Source organism: Solea solea, chromosome 14, assembly GCF_958295425.1.
Source record: "Solea solea chromosome 14, fSolSol10.1, whole genome shotgun sequence".
In the NCBI taxonomy this organism is placed as follows: Eukaryota; Metazoa; Chordata; class Actinopteri; order Pleuronectiformes; family Soleidae; genus Solea; species Solea solea.
Genome location: NC_081147.1, coordinates 19,614,320 through 19,638,103, shown reverse-complemented (window position 1 = coordinate 19,638,103; position 23,784 = coordinate 19,614,320). Strand labels below are relative to the sequence as shown.

General features: G+C 39.5%; 1 protein-coding gene across 7 annotated transcripts in view; it reads right to left on the bottom strand.

The window, feature by feature from the left end:
* Nucleotides 1-23,784, bottom strand: part of mcf2a (MCF.2 cell line derived transforming sequence a) — a 38,823-nt gene that overhangs the window by 11,447 nt on the left and 3,592 nt on the right. For 2 of the 7 annotated variants that reach the window (XM_058649238.1, XM_058649241.1), the window contains exons 2-27: nt 21,510-21,578; nt 21,272-21,386; nt 20,813-20,903; nt 18,419-18,538; nt 17,923-18,039; nt 17,582-17,731; nt 17,351-17,466; nt 17,035-17,164; nt 16,676-16,795; nt 16,370-16,561; nt 15,202-15,393; nt 14,924-15,095; nt 13,788-13,864; nt 13,604-13,689; nt 13,394-13,460; nt 12,556-12,671; nt 12,114-12,183; nt 11,895-11,987; nt 11,665-11,757; nt 11,071-11,196; nt 10,764-10,985; nt 9,745-9,837; nt 9,280-9,358; nt 8,946-9,009; nt 7,657-7,757; nt 7,224-7,318 (exon numbers count right to left, since the gene is read on the bottom strand). In XM_058649238.1, coding sequence (XP_058505221.1) covers nt 7,224-7,318; nt 7,657-7,757; nt 8,946-9,009; nt 9,280-9,358; nt 9,745-9,837; nt 10,764-10,985; nt 11,071-11,196; nt 11,665-11,757; nt 11,895-11,987; nt 12,114-12,183; nt 12,556-12,671; nt 13,394-13,460; nt 13,604-13,689; nt 13,788-13,864; nt 14,924-15,095; nt 15,202-15,393; nt 16,370-16,561; nt 16,676-16,795; nt 17,035-17,164; nt 17,351-17,466; nt 17,582-17,731; nt 17,923-18,039; nt 18,419-18,538; nt 20,813-20,903; nt 21,272-21,386; nt 21,510-21,578 — 2,966 coding nt within the window. Of the gene's footprint in view, nt 1-7,223; nt 7,336-7,656; nt 7,758-8,497; nt 8,683-8,945; nt 9,010-9,279; nt 9,359-9,744; nt 9,838-10,763; nt 10,986-11,070; nt 11,197-11,664; nt 11,758-11,894; nt 11,988-12,113; nt 12,184-12,555; nt 12,672-13,393; nt 13,461-13,603; nt 13,690-13,787; nt 13,865-14,923; nt 15,096-15,201; nt 15,394-16,369; nt 16,562-16,675; nt 16,796-17,034; nt 17,165-17,350; nt 17,467-17,581; nt 17,732-17,922; nt 18,040-18,418; nt 18,539-19,265; nt 19,487-20,812; nt 20,904-21,271; nt 21,387-21,509; nt 21,579-23,784 lie in introns of those variants that run through there. The other 5 variants (XR_009242078.1, XM_058649239.1, XM_058649242.1 and 2 more) reach the window with 5 other exon arrangements.

The following is a 23,784-nucleotide window of genomic DNA, read 5'->3' as shown; positions in this document are numbered from 1 at the left end:
ATACTATGACTTTTTTGTCTCATTTTGGACGACATACTGTACTATGACTTTTTTGACCATTTTTGGACGACATGCTATACTATGACTTTTTTGTCTCATTTTGGACGACATACTATACTATGACTTTTTTGACCATTTTTGGATGACATGCTATACTATGACTTTTTTGTCTCATTTTGGACGACATACTATACTATGACTTTTTTGACCATTTTTGAAAGACATACTATACTATGACTTTTTTGACGATTTTTGAACGACTTACTATACTATGACTTTTTTCTCCATTTTTGGACGACATGCTTTACTATGACTTTTTTGTCCATTTTTGGACGACATGCTATACTACGACTTTTTTGGACGACATACTATACTATGACGTTTTTGTCTCATTTTGGACGACATGCTATACTATGACTTTTTTGTCCATTTTTGGACGACATACTTTTTTGTAAGAATTTGGATGACATCAGAAACTCTGATGTTCTTATTCATTTTTAGGATGTATCTGATGGGTTTTGATCCCTCAACCCCTGGTTTTGAGGCCAGTCTCTTAACCACTAGACCACTGCAGCTTAATGCTGTGGCTTGAGACATTCTCAATCACGTATTTATTTTTTTTTGGACGACATACTAAAGCATTACTTTTTTATCAAATTTTGGACGACATGCTATACTATGACTTTTTTGTCTCATTTTGGACGACATACTATACTATGACTTTTTTGACCATTTTTGGATGACATGCTATACTATGACTTTTTTGTCTCATTTTGGACGACATACTATACTATGACTTTTTTGACCATTTTTGGAAGACATACTATACTATGACTTTTTTGTCTCATTTTGGACGACATACTGTACTATGACTTTTTTGGACGACATACTGTACTATGACTTTTTTGTCTAATTTTGGACGACATACTGTACTATGACTTTTTTGACGACATACTATACTATGACTTTTTTGTCAATTTTTGGACGACATGCTATACTATGACTTTTTTGTCAATTTTTGGACGACATACTATACTATGACTTTTTTCTCCATTTTTGGACGACATGCTATACTACGACTTTTTTGGACGACATACTATACTATGACGTTTTTGTCTCATTTTGGACGACATACTATACTATGACTTTTTTGTCTCATTTTGGACGACATACTGTACTATGACTTATTTGACCATTTTTGGACGACATACTATACTATGACTTTTTTGTCAATTTTTGGACGACATGCTATACTATGACTTTTTTGTCAATTTTTGGACGACATACTATACTATGACTTTTTGACCATTTTTGGACAACATGCTATACTATGACTTTTTTGTCCATTTTTGGACGACATACTTTTTTTTGTAAGAATTTGGATGATATCAGAAACTCTGACGTTCTTATCTCTTTTAAGATGTATCTGATGGGTTTTGATCCCTCAACCCCTGGTTTTGAGGCCAGTCTCTTAACCACTAGACCACTGCAGCTTAATGCTATGGCTTGAGACATTCTCAATCACGTATTTTTATTTTTTTGGACGACATACTAAAGCATTACTTTTTTATCAAATTTTGGACGACATGCTTTACTATGACTTTTTTGACCATTTTTGGACGACATGCTATACTATGACTTTTTTGTCTCATTTTGGACGACATACTATACTATGACTTTTTTGACCATTTTTGGATGACATGCTATACTATTACTTTTTTTGTCTCATTTTGGACAATATACTTTACTATGACGTTTTTGTCTCATTTTGGACGACATACTATACTATGACTTTTTTGACCATTTTTGGACGACATACTATACTGTGACTTTTTTGTCTCATTTTGGACGACATACTATACTATGACTTTTTTGACCATTTTTGGACGACATACTATACTATGACTTTTTTGTCTCATTTTGGACGACATACTATACTATGACTTTTTTGACAATTTTTGGACGACATACTATACTATGACTTTTTTGTCTCATTTTGGACGACATACTATACTATGACTTTTTTGTCAATTTTTGGACGACATACTATACTATGACTTTTTGACCATTTTTGGACGACATACAAAAACGTATGACTTTTTTCTCCATTTTTGGATGACATGCTATATACTATAACTTTTTTGTCCCATTTTGGACAACATACTATACTATGACTTTTTAGTAAATTTTTGGACGACATACTATACTATGACTTTTTTGTCCATTTTTGGACGACATACTATACTATGACTTTTTTGTAAGAATTTGGATAACATACTAAACTCTGACGTCATGTTCACTTTCAAGATGTATCTGATGTGTTTTGATCCCTCAATCCCTGGTTTTGAGGTCAGTCCCTTAACCACTAGACCACTGAAGCTTAATGCTGTGGCTTGAGACATATTCAATGACGTACTATACCATATTTTTATTTTTTTGGACAACATACTAAAGCATGACTTTTTTATCAAATTTTGAACGACCTACCAAAGTATGACTTTTTTGTCTAATTTTGGATGACATACTATACTATGATTTTTTTGTCCATTTTTGGACGACATGCTATACTATGACTTTTTTGTCTAATTTCGGAGGACATACTATACTATGACTTTTTTGACCATTTTTGGACGACATACAATACTATGACTTTTTTGTCTCATTTTGGACGACATACTATACTATGACTTTTTTTGTCTCATTTTGGACGACATACTATATTTATAACTTTTTTGTCCATTTTTGGACGACATATGACCTTTTTGTCAATTTTTGGACGACATACTATTTTTGGACGACAAAATAAAATATGGTATAGTACGTGATTGACAATGTCTCAAACTACAGCTTAATGCTGTGGTTTGAGACATTTTCAATCACGTACTATAACATATTTTTATTTTTTTGGACGACATACTAAAGCATGACCTTTTTATCAAATTTTGGACGACCTACGAAACTATGACTTTTTTGTCCATTTTTGGATGACATACTATACTATGACTTTTTTGTCAATTTTTGGACGACATACTATACTATTAGATATACCATTAGACCACTGCAGCTTAACACCAGTTCTTGAAACAAAAAAGTCATAGTTTAGTAAGATGACCAAAATGTGACAAAAAAGTCATAGTTTAGTATGTCGTCCAAAATGTTACAAAAAAGTCATATTTTTTAGTATGTCATCCAAAATGAGACAAAAAAGTCATAGGTTAGTATATCGTCCAAAATGTGACAAAGTAGTCATAGCTTAGTATGTCGTCCAAAATGAGACAAAAAAGTCATACTTTAGTATGTCGTCCAAAATGACACAAAAGAGTCATAGTTTAGTATGTCTTCCATAAAGAGACAAAAAAGTCATGGTTAAGTAAGACGTCCTAAAAGACATAAAAAAGTCATAGTTTGGTCAGATGTCCAAAATGTGACCAAAAAGTCATACTTTAGTCAGTCAGTCAGTCATCATCTACCGCTTTATCCTCAACCAGAGGGTCGCGGGGGGTGCTGTGCCAATTTCAGCTACATCGGGCGATAGGCGGGGTACACCCTGGACAGTTCGCCATAGGTTAGTATCTCGTCCAAAAGGTGACAAAAAAGTCATAGTTTGGTATGTTGTCCAAAATGAGACAAAAAAGTCATAACTTTGTATGTCGTCCAAAAAGAGACAAAAAAGTCATGGTTTAGTAAGACGTCCAAAATGACATAAAAAAAGTCATGGTTAAGTAAGACGTCCAAAATGAGACAAAAAAAGGCATAGTTTAGTATGTCGTCCAAAATGAGACAAAAAAAGGCATAGTTTAGTATGTCGTCCAAAATGAGACAGAAAAGTCATAGTATAGTATGTCGTCCAAAAATTGGTCAAAAAGTCATAGTATAGTATGTCGTCCAAAATGAGACAAAAAAGTCATAGTATAGTATGTCGTCCAAAAATGGCCAAAAAAGTCATAGTATAGTATGTCGTCCCAAATGAGACAAAAACGTCATAGTAAAGTATGTTGTCCAAAATGAGACAAAAAAGTCATAGTATAGCATGTCGTCCAAAAATGGTCAAAAAAGTCATAGTATAGCATGTCGTCCAAAATTTGATAAAAAAGTAATGCTTTAGTATGTCGTCCAAAATGAGATAAAAAAGTCATACTTTAGTATGTCGTTCAAAATGTGACCAAAAAGTCATACTTTAGTATGTCTTCCATAAAGAGACAAAAAAGTCATGGTTTAGTAAGACGTCCAAAAAGACATAAAAAAGTCATAGTTTGGTCAGATGTCCAAAATGTGACCAAAAAGTCATACTTTAGTATGACGTCCAAAATGAGACAAAAAAGTCATACTTTAGTATGTCGTTCAAAATGTGACCAAAAAGTCATAGGTTAGTATCTCGTCCAAAATGTGACAAAAAAGTCATGGTTAAGTATGTCGTCCAAAATGAGACAAAAAAGTCATACTTTAGTATGACGTCCAAAATGAGACAAAAAAGTCATACTTTAGTATGTCGTTCAAAATGTGACCAAAAAGTCATAGGTTAGTATCTCGTCCAAAATGTGACCAAAAAGTCATAGTTTAGTATGTCGTCCAAAATGAGACAAAAAAGTCATACTTTAGTATGTCGTTCAAAATGTGACCAAAAAGTCATACTTTAGTATGTCTTCCATAAAGAGACAAAAAAGTCATGGTTTAGTAAGACGTCCAAAAAGACATAAAAAAGTCATAGTTTGGTCAGATGTCCAAAATGTGACCAAAAAGTCATACTTTAGTATGACGTCCAAAATGAGACAAAAAAGTCATACTTTAGTATGTCGTTCAAAATGTGACCAAAAAGTCATAGGTTAGTATCTCGTCCAAAATGTGACGAAAAAGTCATGGTTAAGTATGTCGTCCAAAATGAGACAAAAAAGTCATACTTTAGTATGACGTCCAAAATGAGACAAAAAAGTCATACTTTAGTATGTCGTTCAAAATGTGACCAAAAAGTCATAGGTTAGTATCTCGTCCAAAATGTGACCAAAAAGTCATAGTTTAGTATGTTGTCCAAAATGAGACATAAAAGTCATAACTTTGTATGTCGTCCAAAAAGAGAGGAAAAAGTCATGGTTTAGTAAGACGTCCAAAATGACATAAAAAAAGTCATGGTTAAGTAAGACGTCCAAAATGAGACAAAAAAAGGCATAGTTTAGTATGTCGTCCAAAATGAGACAAAAAAGTCATAGTATAGTATGTCGTCCAAAATGAGACAAAAACGTCATAGTAAAGTATGTTGTCCAAAATGAGACAAAAAAGTCATAGTATAGCATGTCGTCCAAAAATGGTCAAAAAAGTCATAGTATAGCATGTCGTTCAAAATGTGACCAAAAAGTCATAGGTTAGTATGTCGTCCAAAATGAGACAAAAAAGTCATACTTTAGTAAGCCGTCCAAAATGAGACAAAAGAGTCATAGTTTAGTATGTCTTCCATAAAGAGACAAAAAAGTGATGGTTTAGTAAGACGTCCAAAAAGACATAAAAAAGTCATAGTTTGGTCAGATGTCCAAAATGTGACCAAAAAGTCATACTTTAGTATGACGTCCAAAATGAGACAAAAAAGTCATACTTTAGTATGTCGTTCAAAATGTGACCAAAAAGTCATAGGTTAGTATCTCGTCCAAAATGTGACAAAAAAGTCATAGTTAAGTATGTCGTCCAAAATGAGACAAAAAAGTCATAACTTAGTATGTCGTCCAAAAAGAGACAAAAAAGTCATGGTTTAGTAAGACGTCCAAAATGACATAAAAAAAGTCATGGTTTAGTAAGACGTCCAAAATGAGACAAAAAAGTCATAGTTTAGTATGTCGTCAAAAATGAGACAAAAAAGTCATACTTTAGTATGTCGTTCAAAATGTGACAAAAAAGTCATACTTTAGTATGTCGTCCAAAAAGAGACCAAAAAGTCATACTTTAGTATGACGTCCAAAATGAGACAAAGAGTCATACTTTAGTATGTCGTTCAAAATGTGACCAAAAAGTCATAGGTTAGTATCTCGTCCAAAATGTGAAAAAAAAAAATCTAATGGTATATCTAATAGTATAGTATGTCGTCCAAAAATGGACAAAAAGGTCATATGTCGTCCAAAAATGGACAAAAAGGTCATAGTATAGTATGTCGTCCAAAATGAGACAAAAAAGTCATACTTTAGTATGTCGTCCAAAAAGAGACAAAAAAGTCATGGTTTGTAAGACGTCCAAAAAGACATAAAAAAAAGTCATAGTTTAGTCAGATGTCCAAACTGTGACCAAAAAGTCATCGTTTAGTACGTCTTCCAAAATGAGACAAAAAAGTCATAGTTTAGTATGTCGTCCAAAATGAGACAACAAATAATAGTTTAGTATGTCGTCCAAAATGAGACAAAAAAGTCATAGTTTAGTATGTCGTCCAAAATGAGACAATAAAGTCATACTTTAGTATGTCGTTCAAAATGTGACAAAAAAGTCATACTTTAGTATGTCGTCCAAAAAGAGACAAAAAAGTCATGGTTTAGTAAGACGTCCAAACTGTGACCAAAAAGTCATAGTTAAGTATGTCGTCCAAAATGAGACAAAAAATCATAGTTTAGTATGTCTTCCAAAAAGAGACAAAAAAGTCATGGTTTAGTAAGACGTCCAAAATGACATAAAAAAAGTCATGGTTTAGTAAGACGTCCAAAAAGACATAAAAAAGTCATAGTTTAGTCAGATGTCCAAAATGTGACCAAAAAATCATAGTTTACTATGTCATCCAAAATGTGACAAAAAAGTCATAGTTTAGTATGTTGTCCAAAATGAGACAAAAAAGTCATAGTTTAGTATGTCGTCAAAATAAAAGGCACTTGTGTCATAATAAAAGGCACTTGTGTCAAAATAAAAGGCACTTCCTGTCAAATGTCATTTCCTCTACTCATTTTTGCCTACTGCAACTCAAGCTTGCCACAATATGTAATAAGTAAGAACCGTGATTACACCTCCAGAGTTATTTGTCTAACACTATAATCTGCTGAGGAAGATTGCGTCATGTGATTGAAATCTCCAGAAGAGCTGGAGGACAGAGAGCGAGAGGACAGACTGATTCATCAGATGTCATCACTTGACCTCTGGCTCCGTCGTCACTAATTTATCCTCAGTGAAGAGCTGTACATGTAGAACTAGATGTACTGTAGTACCACTGTGGCAGTTTTTAGATATCATATTAAAAAGTCGCTAACTGTATTCTGTCTCACCAGTTCCACCAAAACCTCCTCCTCTGCGTCTTGACCTCCAGGCCACTCCCCCTGACCTTCGCAGTTGTCTACCGAGTGATGAGCTCCGGGCCAACCTGACACACAGACAACACTTTGCCTGTTATTGGCACAATCTACAGACAACCACATGTTAAAGGCATCATGTAGATACTTAGTTACATTTGTGACTTACTGGAATGAACAAGAACATGGAATCAAATGCTAATCTGCTAAAATGCTAAAAAGAACCCATGTTACTCCATAAATGTGATTTTATTATTTTTCCCCAGGTCAAAATAATTGTGAGCTGCTGTGGGGGATGTCGAGTATCTACATCAGTTTAACAGTGTGAAAAAATAATATTTTCATGTGATTAATTTACTAAATATCTACTTGATCATAGCATGAAAATGTGTGAATGAGATTCGCTCACTCCTGCGGTTGCGCTGGTGTTTAGGGGAGTGAGGCTGGGGGTCTGGACTGCTCCTTCCCGATTCTGTGTCCTCTGAGCTCACCGATGCCCTCTGCTGCTTGCTAGATGAACAACACAAAACAACAGTGAAGGCCAAATATTGTCACGACTCAGGAGACACATTCAGGATAGACGTTATCCTCAGCCACGCAATCTCGGGGCAGCCGTCACTTCCTGATCCATGTCAATAAGAGAACAGTATAGCTGACCCCAGATCAGTGCCAAGAACCAACTCTGTCCTGTTGTTTCCTACACAGCGATGACCATTCAGAAACCAGCCAGACAACAGGACAGAACACAGAGCAGCCGTGTGCAAGCTTCTCTGTAAAAGGTGGGAATTAGAACTCACAGGCCGCTGATTGACACAAGGATTTGCATGTGTCAATACAAGGGAAGATCTGTTCTCGATTTATCGAGATCCAACATTTAAAGATTTGGTCATTCAAATGATTCAATTGTTCAGTGGCTTGATCTCAAAAAATGAGCCCCATCTTAAAAAGCAGCTGTCATGAGGAAATTAATACAATTCATGAAATGAAGGCAAAACTTTTTTTTTCTTTTTTTTTTGCATCAACATGCAAAATAGCAAATCTGTGATGCAGAGCTGAGAGTGGTTGTTTTTGACACCAAGTTAGAAACACCATGGGAGAGATGCTGAGACACAGGCCTCGCAACATGACAAGGGAGTCAGTTATGAACCAGAATGAGGATCAGTATGCAAACACAGTAGCCCTGGAGGTTTAGTCCCCAAGCTGGGCCAAGGTGGGTCATGCCAGGGCGAGCTGAGCCAGGCAAGGTTTACCACTGAGCGTTAGGGCAGGTCAGTGGCGCTGGGGGCGGTGACGGGGGCGTGGCCGGGGCCGTTGCCGGGGGCTCCGGGGACGGGGGCTCCGGGAGCGAAGGCACAGAAACACGTCGGCCGACAGCGAGACAAAGTCCAGCCCCGGCAGACAGCCCCTGGGGACCCCTCTGGACGGCCGCATGCCCCTGCAGGTGAGGGGATGGGAGGAATGGGGATAGGCAACTAGACAGCAGTGGACAGAGTGGGGCCTGCCCCCCTTTCTCACACACACCACCACACCCACACAAAGCCTTAACCACAGCAACGGGAGACTATATTTTCAAGCTATGAGCTAAAAAAACTCAACAAATGATAATAAGAGCTGTGACTGCTGCATGTGTGCGTTCTGCATATGTCTGTTTCTCTACTTCTGTCAAAACTACATCTGTGAACAACCACGAGCACTGACCTCTCGGAGACTGGGGGAGAAAGCTGCATGTGCTCAACCATTTGTCCGTGTTGATATGCTTCATCTGTGAAACGGAGGAAAAACAAGGAAAGAGACATTTTCTGCATGTCAATGTTTCGATGCAGAGCTCTTTTTCTTCTTTTTTATTGAAGTTCAGTATATGATGGAAAAAAAAAACCTGAGCACAAAGGCCCACTCTCAAGTTTCAGAGCTTTTGATCACATCTCATATTATCTGAGGGGATTGAGGAAAAGCAGTTCAAAGCTCAAAAGTCAGCAAGTGAACCCATGTGCTGAGACTCTCTTTACCAAATGAGCTTCATGCTTCCACTGACCTCTAAGCAGCTTCTGTTGGTTTGTTAGGATCCTGCGCAGCTCACTGAGCCAGGCCATCTTCACTTCCACCGTGGGAGCCTGAGAGGCAAAAGGAACATTGCATACTTACTGAAACAGGATTTTCTTTTAAATCGCATATCATTACTGCTGTGGGTTCATGACCCCCTGTGACCCTCATGTGGAGGATAAAGTGGTAGAAGATGGATGTAACACTACTATCCCTCTATCTAGAAATGTGTGCGTCTCTCTTTCTCTCAGGGAGGCTTTAGGTGACACATGGAGCGACAGACTCTTTATAATGAGCAGATTTTGGATCACACATGGTTTTCACACAGGACACTAGGAAATAAATTGTCTTATTTAAGTAATCAACTGTTACAATAAGAAAATACAGAATTATTACTCAGGCCTGCATTTAATCTAGTGAAAACCCTTGGCATTGAAGTTATTTTTAGAATCCGTACCTGAACCACATACACTTCCTCCCTGCCACTGTACCAGATCTCAAACTTTTTCACATCTCCTTTGACATTCTCTGTGATCCCCACGGCCGTCATCTGCCAAGAGACATACACTGATTACACTGACACACACAGAAGAGCATGCTCTACATCAGACTTACATCATGTAACACATCTGTCCTGTCACAACACAAGCGTTCAGACACACCTCTGCTGTGTGACTGCTTCCTCCCCGCATCCTCAATAATAAATCAAGAGCAGCAGCAGCTGCTGGTGGTAGTGACACCAGTCAGCGACGCATATACAACTAAAGTTTGAAAAAAAACAAAGAAACTCTGCTGCCAGCTCAGCACAGACACCAGCACAACTATTTGTCTACATTCACTTAGCAACAGTGGTGTCGTCATTTAAGCTGCAATGTGGGCGTATCCAGACTCTCATCTAGAGTCAGGAAATTAGATTTCCTCAATTTTCTATTGTAACTTTAGGTTCTAGAAGTATTTCAGGTACAGGGAGGGATAAACTTATTTTTAATTCTACATAGGCTAAGTTTAAAATGACTTTGCTTTCTGTTCTTGTACATTTAGCCAGACTGTACTGTAAACTATAAATACTACACAGTGTATACATTTAACTTTAATTTTTTACATTCTGACACTCAAATAAAATGGCAGTGTTTAATCACTTTGAAGCTTTGTAGTCATTCGGGTTTCCCATTGCAGCAACACTTTCCTATTATTGACAATGACCCACAAAGTCAGTGTTATACAACTTATATTGTATAAAAACAACACTGACAATCATCTCTACAGTTGAATTTACTCTGATTTTGCTTTAAAACTAAGTAATCTAATCAAAGATCCCATTTTCTCACACTTAAGCCACCACAGGTAATGTTATGAAGTCACTGTGGGTAAAAGGAAGTTCCGTTTTGGCATTCACGGTCATCACATGCTGTATTTTTATCTCTCAGGCTAAAACAGGTGTAGATGACACACACACACACACACACACACACCGACCTTGAGACAGTGCTTGAAGCTGTACGAGGGCGTCTTGTCACAGCCGTCTCCGTGCTCCTCCCTGCGCTTGCAGAAAAGCAGCGCTCTCTCATACAGGAAGAGGTGCCGCTGCATGGGCTTGAATCGGGCCAGCTCCTTCATGCGTGTGGGACCTCTCTTATGGCTGATCCACACACTGAAGGAGCCCTGCATTAACACACGGCCCAGCTCACAAATGTCCCCCTGCGTATAATGAAAGGAGGTATTCTATGTTATGGCACAGTGGTTGGCAGATTTATGACAGATTAGGAGAATAAATCAGATCTACCTCATATCCTGTGATGGCTATCTGATGCATAGAGTCATTGACTGATTTGAGCAGGTCCAGCATGGCTGTTAGCGCCCCCTGCAGCTCAGACATCCCTTCACAATCTGAACTGTACTTGAGCAGCTCCTGAGAACACACACAGAAAATAAAAATAAAAATCTTCTTATTTGTTGTTTAGACAAAGTTATGATTCATTTTAAATTGCTTTTTTTCTATCCATAAAACCCAGTAGCAATAATTGTGCAGATGTCACAAAATAGACCATTTATATATATATATATATATATATATTTATATATATATATATATATATATATATATATATATTTTTTTTTTTTTTTTTCAAGCCAAGATCATTTTGGTCTGTGACGGATCTCCAAATTTCACAAATTCAGTCAGATTTTAAAAAGTTTGCTCAGGTGTGTTTATATAGTTGATGAAAATGGAAAAAATATATATAATTTCATCAGTTTGCCTTTAGGTTTTGCTGAAAAAAAGGATATAAGACACATTGCACATTTTAACATATCATAACTGCACATTTATGCACAATATTAAACTGTCTTAAGTGGACCCTTCGTGTGTGTCTGTCACCTTAAGCAGCAGCTGGTATTTGGTGAGGCGCTGGACTGGTTTCAGCAGGTACGAATCCAGGCCCAGTTTGTGCTCCAGCTTTTTTTGACATTCCTTTGGAAACGATGAGGACACAATGAATGTTATGTTTAGTTTGACAGTGACGGATCACAGCTTTCTGCAAGTGTTGCATGGCAGCTAACTAACAAACAAACACAAAAGTGTGAGAGGGGAATCACGGCAAATGTGACCTGAAAGAAGGCACAGTCAGAGAACTGTTTCCACAGCGCATCGGAGCGGGGCTTATTCTGACAGTAGCATTCATACATTTGAAAACTCTCTTTCTGAAAGAGAACACACACAAAAAAGGAAAACTTTCGTTTGAAAAAAGTACATACGGTACACTTGCATTTGATGCACATCTGATCAAAACATAAAGAAGATCACAACATAAATATTTATCCTCTCACCCGCTTCAGAAAACAAGCTCCCACACCTTCAGGGGCCTCGAGGCATCCTTCCAGATCCTGGAGAAAGACCCTGGATTCCCAGAGAGGACAAAGGCAAAGCCTCACAACGCAACCTCAATGCACACAGTTTACAGTATCTATCACTTAAGTTACACAGTATTTACAGCTAGAATGGTGAAACATAGTGGACAAAGGGGATAAAAGTAGGTATATTGTACATAAACAGCACATAAAAATAGAGAAGAAACACTAAGACTTAATAAAGTAAAACAAATAACTTCTGTTCATGGAGACAAAACACAGTCAAAAATCACCAAACATTACACACTGCAGATTTAAAGCCTAATATCAGTGAAGTATTTCTGCATGAGAATGTGTGATGGACAAGCTTTCGTATGCTAATCTACAGTATTTGAATCCTATGAACACGTGAATCACTTGCCTGCTGTGAAAATTGTAGATCTCAGGCATGTTTCCAAAGAGGACATCTCTCTTACTGCGCAGGATTGGGGTCAGGAGCCCTGACAGAGCCGGGTTGTCCATCTCAGCCCTGTAACCCTGAATTATTTATACATTTAAGGAAGTTTTATATGCATCATATATATGCACAGAATCATTTCATAAAAGAAAAAAACATCATACTGAGTACATTTGCACATCTTGGCACAGCTACTCTATCAGCTATTTTTATGGCCAGTGATGTTCTGAGCTCAACAGCCGTCTTGTATACCCATTTATCAGCAATGAGGATAATATAAGTGCTTATCAATTAAAAAAACTAAATATACACACATATTATTGTATACACAGACTGAAGTCACTAAGTACAAACATGTACACACACATAACAATGGGTCACGCTAATAGTTGAGGCTTAATAGCTACCATTTATACTAATAATAGGAGACACAGCCAGTTATTAACTGAATAACAATAATCTGTGGGATAAACTTACAATAATGAAGTAAATAAATAAATAAATGCTCTAATACCAAAGTCTTTGTATTTTGAAACTTGATGAATTCTTTTGATATACATTTTTAAACACTCTTGCATTTACAATATCTTCATTACTGGTGACTGTTGTGATGTAATCACACAAGATGACCAGCGTGGTATTAAAGATGGCAACTCTCAGTCTGTTAAATTCTTCACTGGCAGTAGAATTCTTTGAAAGGAAGCTCTAACGTGTGCAAATCCTATCCTTCCTTTTACTGTTATGAGGATTTTTTTTATTGACCCATCTCCCTTCTGTGTGTTTTTTTGACTTGTTTGCTTACCAGCAGCACTGACAGCAGCTCTTCCACATAGATTCTTTCAGTGTCTATGAGTTCCCTCATTACATGGCTGTGACACACACACACACACACACACACACAGAGAAAGAAGCCAGAGGGCATCATTAGCTCTGAACAAAGAGAATCACATAGTAAAACAACATCAAATGCAGCATTGAGGACAAAACAGATGTGTGGACTCCTCCTCCTCACCGCTTTAGTAGGTCAGGACTGTCTTCTCCCTCCAGACTGTAGGACACACAGCCTCCACTCTCCTGGTAGTCGTGAATCACCTCGATCTGAGCGAAACACATGTGGACAACACTGATTTCCACGGGCAGACGTACGTAACTGCACACAACAACAACTATAAAATATAGACTTCCCTTTTCCTTACTTTTCTAGAGTTGGGGCTCTTGCGGGACGCTCTCTTCCCCGGTAAAGCGAGGTCGAATGTGAACTTCAAACCATCTCCTGTGAAAGCGGAACAGCAGCTCATCAAAGAGGATAATTCACATGCAGTATATTTCCATAGGCTCTGATGAGACGTCGTCATTTTATTTATTTATTTATTTTTTATGACCTTGAGCACCACATGAACACGAAAGCCTCAAAGAGATTTGCCTGCCCTGGCTATGACCTTTTCTTTATTCCTCAATAATAATAATAATACAAAAAAACATAAATCCATGAGGATGATGAATGATTTGACATATTCAATGATGATAGGCTGCCTGCATTAGCACAGATCTAATGTTCACCCTCCTTTTAATCCCAGCAGCTGCTGAGTCCATGCTCAGGCAAGAATCGCGTCATATTATATTCATACACGTACAGTATGTGTCAGCTCATCTCCTCTCTGAAATGCAGTCGCTGGTGCATCCAGAGAGAACCTCAGATCACGTCATGATCGTTATCATTACCATGGCTTCCTAACACGGAGAACAAAGCCTTGAAGGAGACATGAATGTTCGTCCTTTCAACTTCACACACTCGCTGGACAAAAGGACGCGTTCAGTCACAGTACAATACAAGTACAGTAAAATCAAATACAAATTCCCCCGTGAGTACACGTACAGTATTAATTGGGTAATAGGGTACCGCTGTATATACCGAGCTCTGTGCAACAAACCCATGAGATACAGAGGGAGATGAAACGCTCTTTAATGTAAATGAACCACATAAGGTTCCATGGCATCTATCCCGGCTAATAGAACAGTCTGGTGTGTCCCAGTGGGCTGATTAGACCATCTACCTTTGTTCCAGCTTGTTTGTAAAGGTGGCCTGCTAACCCCAGAGCCTATTCAGGAACACCTCAGGCCTGCTCGGTGGGACCCTGTGATGTGTTAATTTAAGCACGGTGTCTAAAGGAAAGATGCAAGTGGAAGAGGGATTGGTGCCGGGCCCCATGCGGCTGGGATAAGACCCCACACTGGGCCCAGGATCAGGTTTTGATCGTTGTGCTTGTATGAGAGCGCCATGATTCTGTCTGTTAGAAGAGATTATATATCTGCGAGTGTGTCCGTACTGTACCATGTTTGGGGGAGAAGAGCGGGGACTTGGCGCGCGGTGGGTTTTCCGACCTGGGCGCCACCAGCTGGACGGGTCGGACGTGTTTCTCGGCCTGTTTCCTCAGACAAGTCTGTCGGCTCTGGACCATCTGCTGCACCGCGGCGTGTTTCTCGAACGTTTTCCCAATCTGAGCCTGACGGAGAGGTAGGACACAGATTTGTATTCGTGTCACTGATACTGTGGAACAAATGAACGTTGGACGTCCATCACCATATGGTTACAGAGTTAGGGGATCTGACCTGCAGATTAGGTGTGATGACCGCCTCATATTCAATGGCCAAGACGTCCGGTCCTGAGCTCAGTATCGACGGCGCCCCCTCCAGGAATTTCTCGATATCCCTTAAAGCAGCCTGGGCCACTTCCTTAGACTGAAAGTTCTCTACCAGCTGATTGGCCAGCAAATACGCTCCATCATCACACCATGTTTGGGCCTGAGAGGATGAGGTCACATGACATGTCTGTGGTTACATGAGGATACATTGAGACCTGCAACTAACGATTCTTTCATAATCGATTACTATTATTTTCTCGATTAATCGTTTGGTCCATAAAATATCAGAAAACCTTAAAAAATGTTGATCGGTTTTCGTCAAACCTGGAAATGATGATGTTCTCAAATGTCTTGTTTTGTCCACAAACCAAAATGATTCACTTTTAATGATTTAAAATATTCACATTTAAGAAGCTTAAAAGATCGAAAATCTTGTTTAAATCATGAAAAAAGCTTCAAACCGATTAATCGATTATCAAAATAGCTGTCGATTAATTTAGTAATCGATTAATAATCATCGATGAATCGTTTCAGCTCGTTTCCTGGGAGGAGAGTGTTGTAGGTGTTTGGTGTTCAAATCACCTGTTCAACAAACATGTGGGCCACGTTGGGCAGCCCATGGCCAAGTGGAAAGGAAACTTGGTTTGTAACCAGAGGGTTGGTGGTTTGAAGCCCCACCAGGTCAAAAAAGGGCAGGGGTACATCCTAGTAGTGGATGGGATAAATGCAGAGACTGGGACTGATAAAGGACTCCTTTAATTAGAGAAGCAACATTTACCTGCTTTGGTTCCCACTAAAGCGTGTATATGAGTGTGTGTCTGCACGCGCGCACGCACACACCAAATGTCATATATCTTTCTTGCGTAGAATTTTAAATAAAGTGGTGGAGCTTTTATGGATGTTTTTGCATCAAGGTAAGACATGTCTTCAGGTGTACTCACGAGGTAACAGTAAAAGGGCAATAAAGGGGATCTGGCAGATGTCATTTTTTTCACATGTCCTCAGCCTCTTGGATGAGAGCTGAAAATGTCTTCATGAAATCATCACATCCAGTCGCTAACACTGATACTATGACCTTTATATGACTATCACTACACGGCGCACCTGTACGTGTGTGTGTATGTATGTCTCAGTACCTGACCGAGGTGAAGCAGCAGCTGGTGTGTGTGCAGAAGCTGAGAGTGTTTGGACTTCAGAGCAGCAGTAAGTGTGTCACAGTGGTGGCGAAGCTCGTTGCAGCGCTGCATGATGAGGGCCATCGCGAAGTGGTGATTCGCTGAAAGCTGGTGTCCATGAAGGATGAGGATCTGAGCACGAGACACCACCTCCTGGTGGTCGAGCCAAACAAAAAAAAGAAAAACACAGTCAGATTGAATTCAAATGTGGTTCAAATCAATGTTTTTATTTCCAGATGTTGACAGCCAAACTGAGAAAACACTAACCTGTGCATTGGACTCCAGACTGTCCAGCTTTTTGAGAGCGTGTTCCGCCTGAGCCTCAGTGTCGACGGATACGGTCAGTTCCCTCTCCTGAGCCGCCAGGTGCTCCAGACAAAACTCCATCTAAACAGGAAGTGTATACCATCAGATACACAGTACACAGAGTCTAAAGTGTTCACACCTGGTATTAACATCAGTCAAATGAGATTTCAAAGTGCTGAAAGAGCCTGAATGTTAATTCCACTTATGCAGAGGGACATGTGGGCTAAAATGGACATGACAGTCCACAACTGGTCTGCAGTTGGGACTTAAAAACACAGAATCAACATGTCTGCGGATATATATTGATGTGAAGTCTGTACCTCCTGAAAGCTTTGCTCGTATCTGAGTAGCTGCAGATACTGGTGAAGTTTCAGATGATGCTTCTCAAAGAAGCCGTCAAACGCCGACTCCATGTCTCGGAGCTGCGCGAGAAGCCTAAAAAAAATGGGACTTTGCCATAGCCATGTGTCAAGAAATCAGAAAAGTATTGGAGGAATCCACTTCTACAGTATACATGTTAGCATTATAATATCTGGGAGATTTCAACTGGTCATTAAACACATTTTTGTTATTATTATTTAATAGTTTCAAAGAACAAAGAACAAAAAAGACACTGGCTGCTGTAAAGTGTCTTACCTCTGCACTGTCTCCCAGTCCAGCTTCACATCCCAGTGGGAGTCGTCCTCATTCCCAGAGCTTTCGAGGCTGGAGAGAAGATGACGACCCTCCTTTGACACGGACCTAATTGCATCCTGGTAAAAGTAAAGTAAACAATGTTATAATGTTGTGATACTTATTCATAAATGACTGCTAAATTGTGTCATTTTTTAATGAACGCCTGTGATGTGAAAACATCGGAATCGTTACCTTGAGTTTCTTATACTTTTCTGTCTGGAGTTCAAGCAGAGACTCGATGGCTTTCCCTTTGTCTGGCAGCTCTGTCTCTGCCAGCTCAGTGCCAAAGCCCTGAAGCATCTGTGCTATGTCTTTGACTGTTACAGCAAAACTTTCAATAGCCTGTAGTGGAAGAAAAAAAACACTCTGTTAAAGAGGGTGACCAACCTGCAGCTCAATGCAAAGCTTAGTGGATTCCAGAAAAGTCCCTTAAATGTGACTTCTATAGGTTTTACATTCACATTTGCAGAATTTCTATATCAGTAGCTTTTCATCAGGTCACCAAACAAAGAGTTTCCGAACTGATACCGTACCGTTCGTAGAACAATCCAGTCGCTGTGACAATAGTCCAGGGTGCCTCCGAACTCTGACGTCAGCTGGTTCTCGCTGATGTAGTGCAGCAGGTCTGTGACAGAGCTCAGCATCACCACCTGTACGGACACAAGACAGCTGAGCACTCACGAAAAACAACTTCTAAGAGTTTTATTTGATTTTTCTCAAAATTATAGTTGTATAGTTGTTGTTCTTGAGGTAGATTTCAGCTGCAACCAGGTAGGCCAAACAGGAAGCTGCCAGGGGCCCCTGAGCCAAGAGGGTGGCCCCCAAGAACCGATAAGAACATCCTTAAAATGTTATAATTGGATAATCACAGGAGATAGCAGTGACATCTTGGTTGGAAACCCCATAACTAGGCTAAATGTCACTAGTTAGCTCCAGTTGTATTATTGGAGGGAGGCCAAATAGGATTTTAATGAGGGTTGTGACATAAATGAGGAGCAGTCGTGTGTGTTGTGTGTGGAGTTGCCTTACTGGCATTTTGAGCATGAAGTCCTCTTGGCTGAAGCGAAAGCCCAGGTCAGTGACAGTGCGGTGGAAGAAGCTGGTCGGTCGCAACACCAGGACCAGGTGCAGGTTCCCAGGGAAGGAAGCCTTGAAGACGGAAAAGATGGTCACGGTCACATTCATGAACATTTTGGACTGAGGCATGGTAAAGATTTATAACTGGATGTACACAGAACATTCCAATTACACCATGGGTGGAAACCACGGAACCACTCTGATTCACATTCCAACATCTGCACATTCACAGGGGATGGACTGGACTTCTCAGCTCGTCTGTCACTCAGTAGATTAGTGTCAGCCTAATGGATTCAATGTTCAGTCTCTACAGCGTCTGCACACGTCAACTTCAGGTTGTGCGAGGTAACGATTGTGCGACCATGTGGGCTTCATGCACGAGACACACAACACTGTAAATGACACAGGCGTAAACATGCACAGCGGCAGACTCCTCTGATGACACATTTCATTTTTTATTTCCCTCCCATGGAGCATACATTATACTGTCCTCGTGCAGATGTTGCCTGCAGCAGCTACTTCTGATGCCAACGCTTCACCCGCACGCACGTGACAGCGGCGCGACATTTGACATTCATTTGTTCCTGCGATCCCGCACAGAGGTCGACGAACAGCGACAGACACACGTGTGTCATTAAAGTATCATCGCACCACTGCATGACCAAGCACAAGTGCGCGGGACACCGCAGTGCAGACACTGCAGCATTCACTCTCTACACGCCCTCCTCCCCCACCCCCTTCCTCCTCCTTCCCTCCCCCACCACAAAACTTCTCCCTAAACTCTTCAGCAGTTCGTTACCGGGCTCCTCCGGATCTTCGGCACTCCCCGCCGGTAAAAGCAGTCAGCCATGGTGTGGGAAGACATGGTCGGATATAAGTGTTCAGTTCCCCGTGTGTCCGGTGGGAAGTTGGTGCGTAAAGCTCAGGTGTGCAGCTCCCTCATGCGGCCGCTGGTCTGAACACAGCCGCAGACCCGCTGCTGCTGCTGCCGCCGCCGCCGCTGCTGCTGCTGCCTGCAGAGAGGCAGCGCTGACTGCAATCTTTCTTCTCCTCCTCCTCCTCTTCCTCTCCTCAGCATCCCGCGTCATCACACGGTTTTTGCTTACTCATTCGTTTGCAGCAGTGATACACAAGGTTCAGTGGAAAACAAAAGTATACACAATATGAAGGGGGGATAGAGGAAGGATTTTTCATTGTATTTCATATTTTTATCATTATGGATTTTATTTTTATTTATTTATCCCATCCTCATTATACTTTTATACCCCAGACAAAATAAACAGTAGTATAATAAAGGATCCTAAGGAACAAGAAGGAAATACACAGTAGATGAAATATCATATCACATCATGATGATGATGTTAGTGTCCATGATATGTCAGATTTAGAAGGTATTTAAAATGGTCGATATTTGTGTTGGATGGAAGTGGAAGAAAAAGAGAATTTAATCTTGTGATACAATCCTGTCTGGTGTTGTTTCTGGGGATTAATGATAGATTTTGTGTGTGTGTGTGTGTGTGTGTGCAGAGTGAAGGTGCAGTGAGGAAGACTGTTGACACTTCCTGCCACTGTCCAAAGCTATTTCTATAAAAATCTGCATTAAATATGCACCAAGTGTTATGTTTCTCAGCAGTGGATCGAATGTGATAATACACACAATAGGTTGTGTCAGTAAATCACTGAATTCTCAGCAAAAGGTTGACAGGGAGAATGTAAGGATGAGTTAATATGTATCTAGCATGAATCTTATTCATTATTCTCCCGTTATTAACGTTGCATCAGGTGTTGAATTTATCGTTTCATTTGTCCAGATACAGTTAAAACAGGTTTACACCAGGTTCTCATTCTGCAGAACAACGAAACACCTATAACGATACAGAATAAAAACCTCAGACAAAAACAATCAACAAGAACAAAGCAATAAAAAAAACAAAACCGAGTAATCAGACATCACACAGAAGAGGACTCGGGTCACATGATGATTGTAGATATAATCTTCCAACAAGGTAGTGGAAAGTCAGGACATTGCAGGGTGAGGGTGCACACATACAATTTCTAATAATACAAACAAAAGAATGATTGTATCCAAAGACGTGTGTGTGAAACAGAGATATGATATAGATATGATCTTATATGACCAGTTTCTGGTTGAGGTATTATTAATAACAAGAATAACCATTCACTTCAGTGGGTGCTGCTGGTTGTTTTTTTTTTTTTTTTTGGTTTTTCAGCACCATGGACAGCAACACATCATTAAAAACACCACAGTCTGCTGTAGCTCACACAGTGATCATGATTTGTCGTAACAGTCTAGCAGGTATAGTGATGACATGAAAAGAAACTCACTGCTATCCTGGCAAGTGCAGTTTTGATGGATGCCCATGTGTCCAGTCTTCGGTCTAAAATGATGATAAATTTGACTCCGGGTTGCCTTGTTCTGCAACACAAATTAGGGCAACGTGTAAAGACTTAACGTCGTTCTGTGCATTTATTACGAGTATGTTGATTAAAAGCTACCAGGACAGGAACATTTGACTGGTCAGCAACATACAGTGTTTATTTTTAACTTATTTAACAACTTAGGGGGAAAAAGAGCCTCATATGTACGATAGATAGATAGATAGATAGATAGATAGATAGATAGATAGATAGATAGATAGAGGGCATCACTAGGACGTCTGACACAGGAGCAGTGAAGGCCAGCTGTGATCAGAATACAATTTTTTTTTGGCGCACTGCAGAAAGGAAGCAGGAGAGAGAGAGAGAGAGAGAGAGTCAGAGAGGAATAAATAAAGCGGCACACACCGAGGAATGAGAGTGAGGTACGTGAAGACTTTGGCTAAAGCTTCCTCTGGAATGTCACTGAAAGCTGAGCATTCGGGGAGAGTGATGATGACACTGGAGTCTTCCCCACGGCCCCCTGGAAATAAAGACATGAGACTATGAGCAGATGCGCTTTGAAGTCACAAACTCAACACAACAGATTCACATGTGACAAACAGCAGCTGTGATTTTTGAAATAAGGAAAACACAGAGGCCTCACCTGAGAGATATGCCACCTGTTTCTCTATATATCCTCCCACCTCCTGCAAGCTCACAGGGACTGAGACCTCTAGAAGGCGATAAACAGACTATAGTTTGAGGGGGTAGATTATACACCGTTACAGTGGCATGACAACAAAAACAATTTTTTTTTTTTTATACATTTTAATTACATTTTCAAATTTTCAGACAAGAATACAAGACACAAAATACACACAGAAAAACAGGAATTCAGATTCTTATGCGTGACATCACAATTGGTTTCCAGTCGATGCTAAAATAATAAAAACCTGAACTCTAAATTGAAACTTACAAAATACAAGCAAAAAACACAAGAAATACACAGTCGGTTTCAAACCCTTTATGGATGCTTTCCCAATTCATCTCAGTTTTACACATTTTAACTACACTTTTCCTGTTCCTGTTTAGAAGCCTAAAGGACGTTTCGCAACCACAGAAGTTCACAGACGTTGTCAGCTGTCAGTCACAAAGGTGTCTGCTCATATGTGACAAACTTAATCATCCATTTTCCTGGAAATGGGAACACATTTCACAAAACTTGCATCATGTAATATTGAGAAAGACCTCATCAAGTATGGAGTTCTGTCTGCAACCAGCAGAGTCTCCCCCAGAGCAGCTTCAATCTGAACACCTTTTTTACAGTCTATTTTTTACAGTTTAATTAAAGCTCAATAAAACTTAACCAGTGTGAACGTATCTTACTGTTACTGCACGTGCTCATGGTCACAGGGCAAGGAAAAAAATGACATCATTGACATTAAAAGATATCAGATCATTTACAAGTGATGTTGTTAAGTTTACTGGCATCTCATTCATTGGGTACACTGACTTTATGTCGCTGATAAATGCTCGTACAGTACGTCTCTCTTGTTATTGAGCAGCCAGTGACGTTTGAGACAGTTTTATATCTGTCCCTGTTTGGCTCCATGGTCAGGATGCATATACTCACTCCACTTGGTCGAATGAAGAAATAAAAATAAAATCGTGATGATGTTTTAATTCACACTCTGACCAGTTTTTTTTCTTTTATTTGATTTTTTTCCAGATCTTTTACTCATAAAACTTGTTGTAGTAAGTATAGGTGTAAGGCAGTGTAGGGCTTTTATTTTCTTTGCAGGAAGTGACTTTGACGTTGACTTTTTGTCAATTTTATTTATCTTTCTCAACCCCAATGTCCTCCTTTGTTGTGGGAATGAGACTTGTATCTCGGATCCACTGATTATCTCACATAATCAGGCTTTACAAAATGCATTCTTATGTGTTATTGAGTCAAAGTTATGATTTTATTTTATATCGCATTTTTAATAGTGATATAAAGTAGCGATGATTGTGTAGAAGTTACAAAATAGAGCACAGGTCTTTTCACAAATTCACTCCGATTTTAAACATTTTGTACTTTTTACTCACGTGTGTTTATAGTTTGCGAGAATTCAATTTTTTTTTCATCAGATTGATGACACTCTATATTGCACATTCTTATAGCCTCTGTATGTACTGTACGTTTAAACATAGCCGAAAGGCTCTGTGTTCTCAGAGTTAAGGGGCATCTTAAGGCGTTTTTCTTAATGTTAAGTTACAGTAACAAGGCAAGACAGCGAGACACAGAGTGTAACTTTCCAGCTTTCGTCTCCAGACAGTAATGATCAACCTTAGATGTAAAGGAACTGAAATGACACACACACTCGGTAAAACCATATTTCCAACTAAATGTGTTTTTAGAGACGAGAAAATTACACTCCCACACTATCATCACATCATCCATAACGGTGGATACAACCATACAATATGAAGACAAGCAGATAGAAATAAAAAAACGCAGACAGAAAAAAGGGACTGAAACCAAAGGAACGAGAGGAAGAACTGAGCAGGTGTTGTTTTACATCCGTCTGCTGCAGTCGGCCTGACGGGCACCAGATAATGAGCTCTACTGATATGTGCTAAATATTTCATGTGTGTCTGTAACAGAGCGACCAAAGGCTGATGATCCGTGCACACGCAGGGTAAAGTTACTGTCGCACTGGAAGGTTTATATAACCACGACACTGTCTGGAAGCGAGGGCTTCATCGTGTCTATTTTCCATGAAGGTTAAGGCAATATCATGCGTGTTTATTATGCTGCAAACGTATTTATATAAAACACTGTCAGGGCTAGGGTGAGATGTAAATGATGGTAAAAATGGTCAAGATTAAAACTGTAGATAAAAGCAAAGGACAGACACGTGCAAACATTGCAGTTGAACACTGTAACGTTTGAA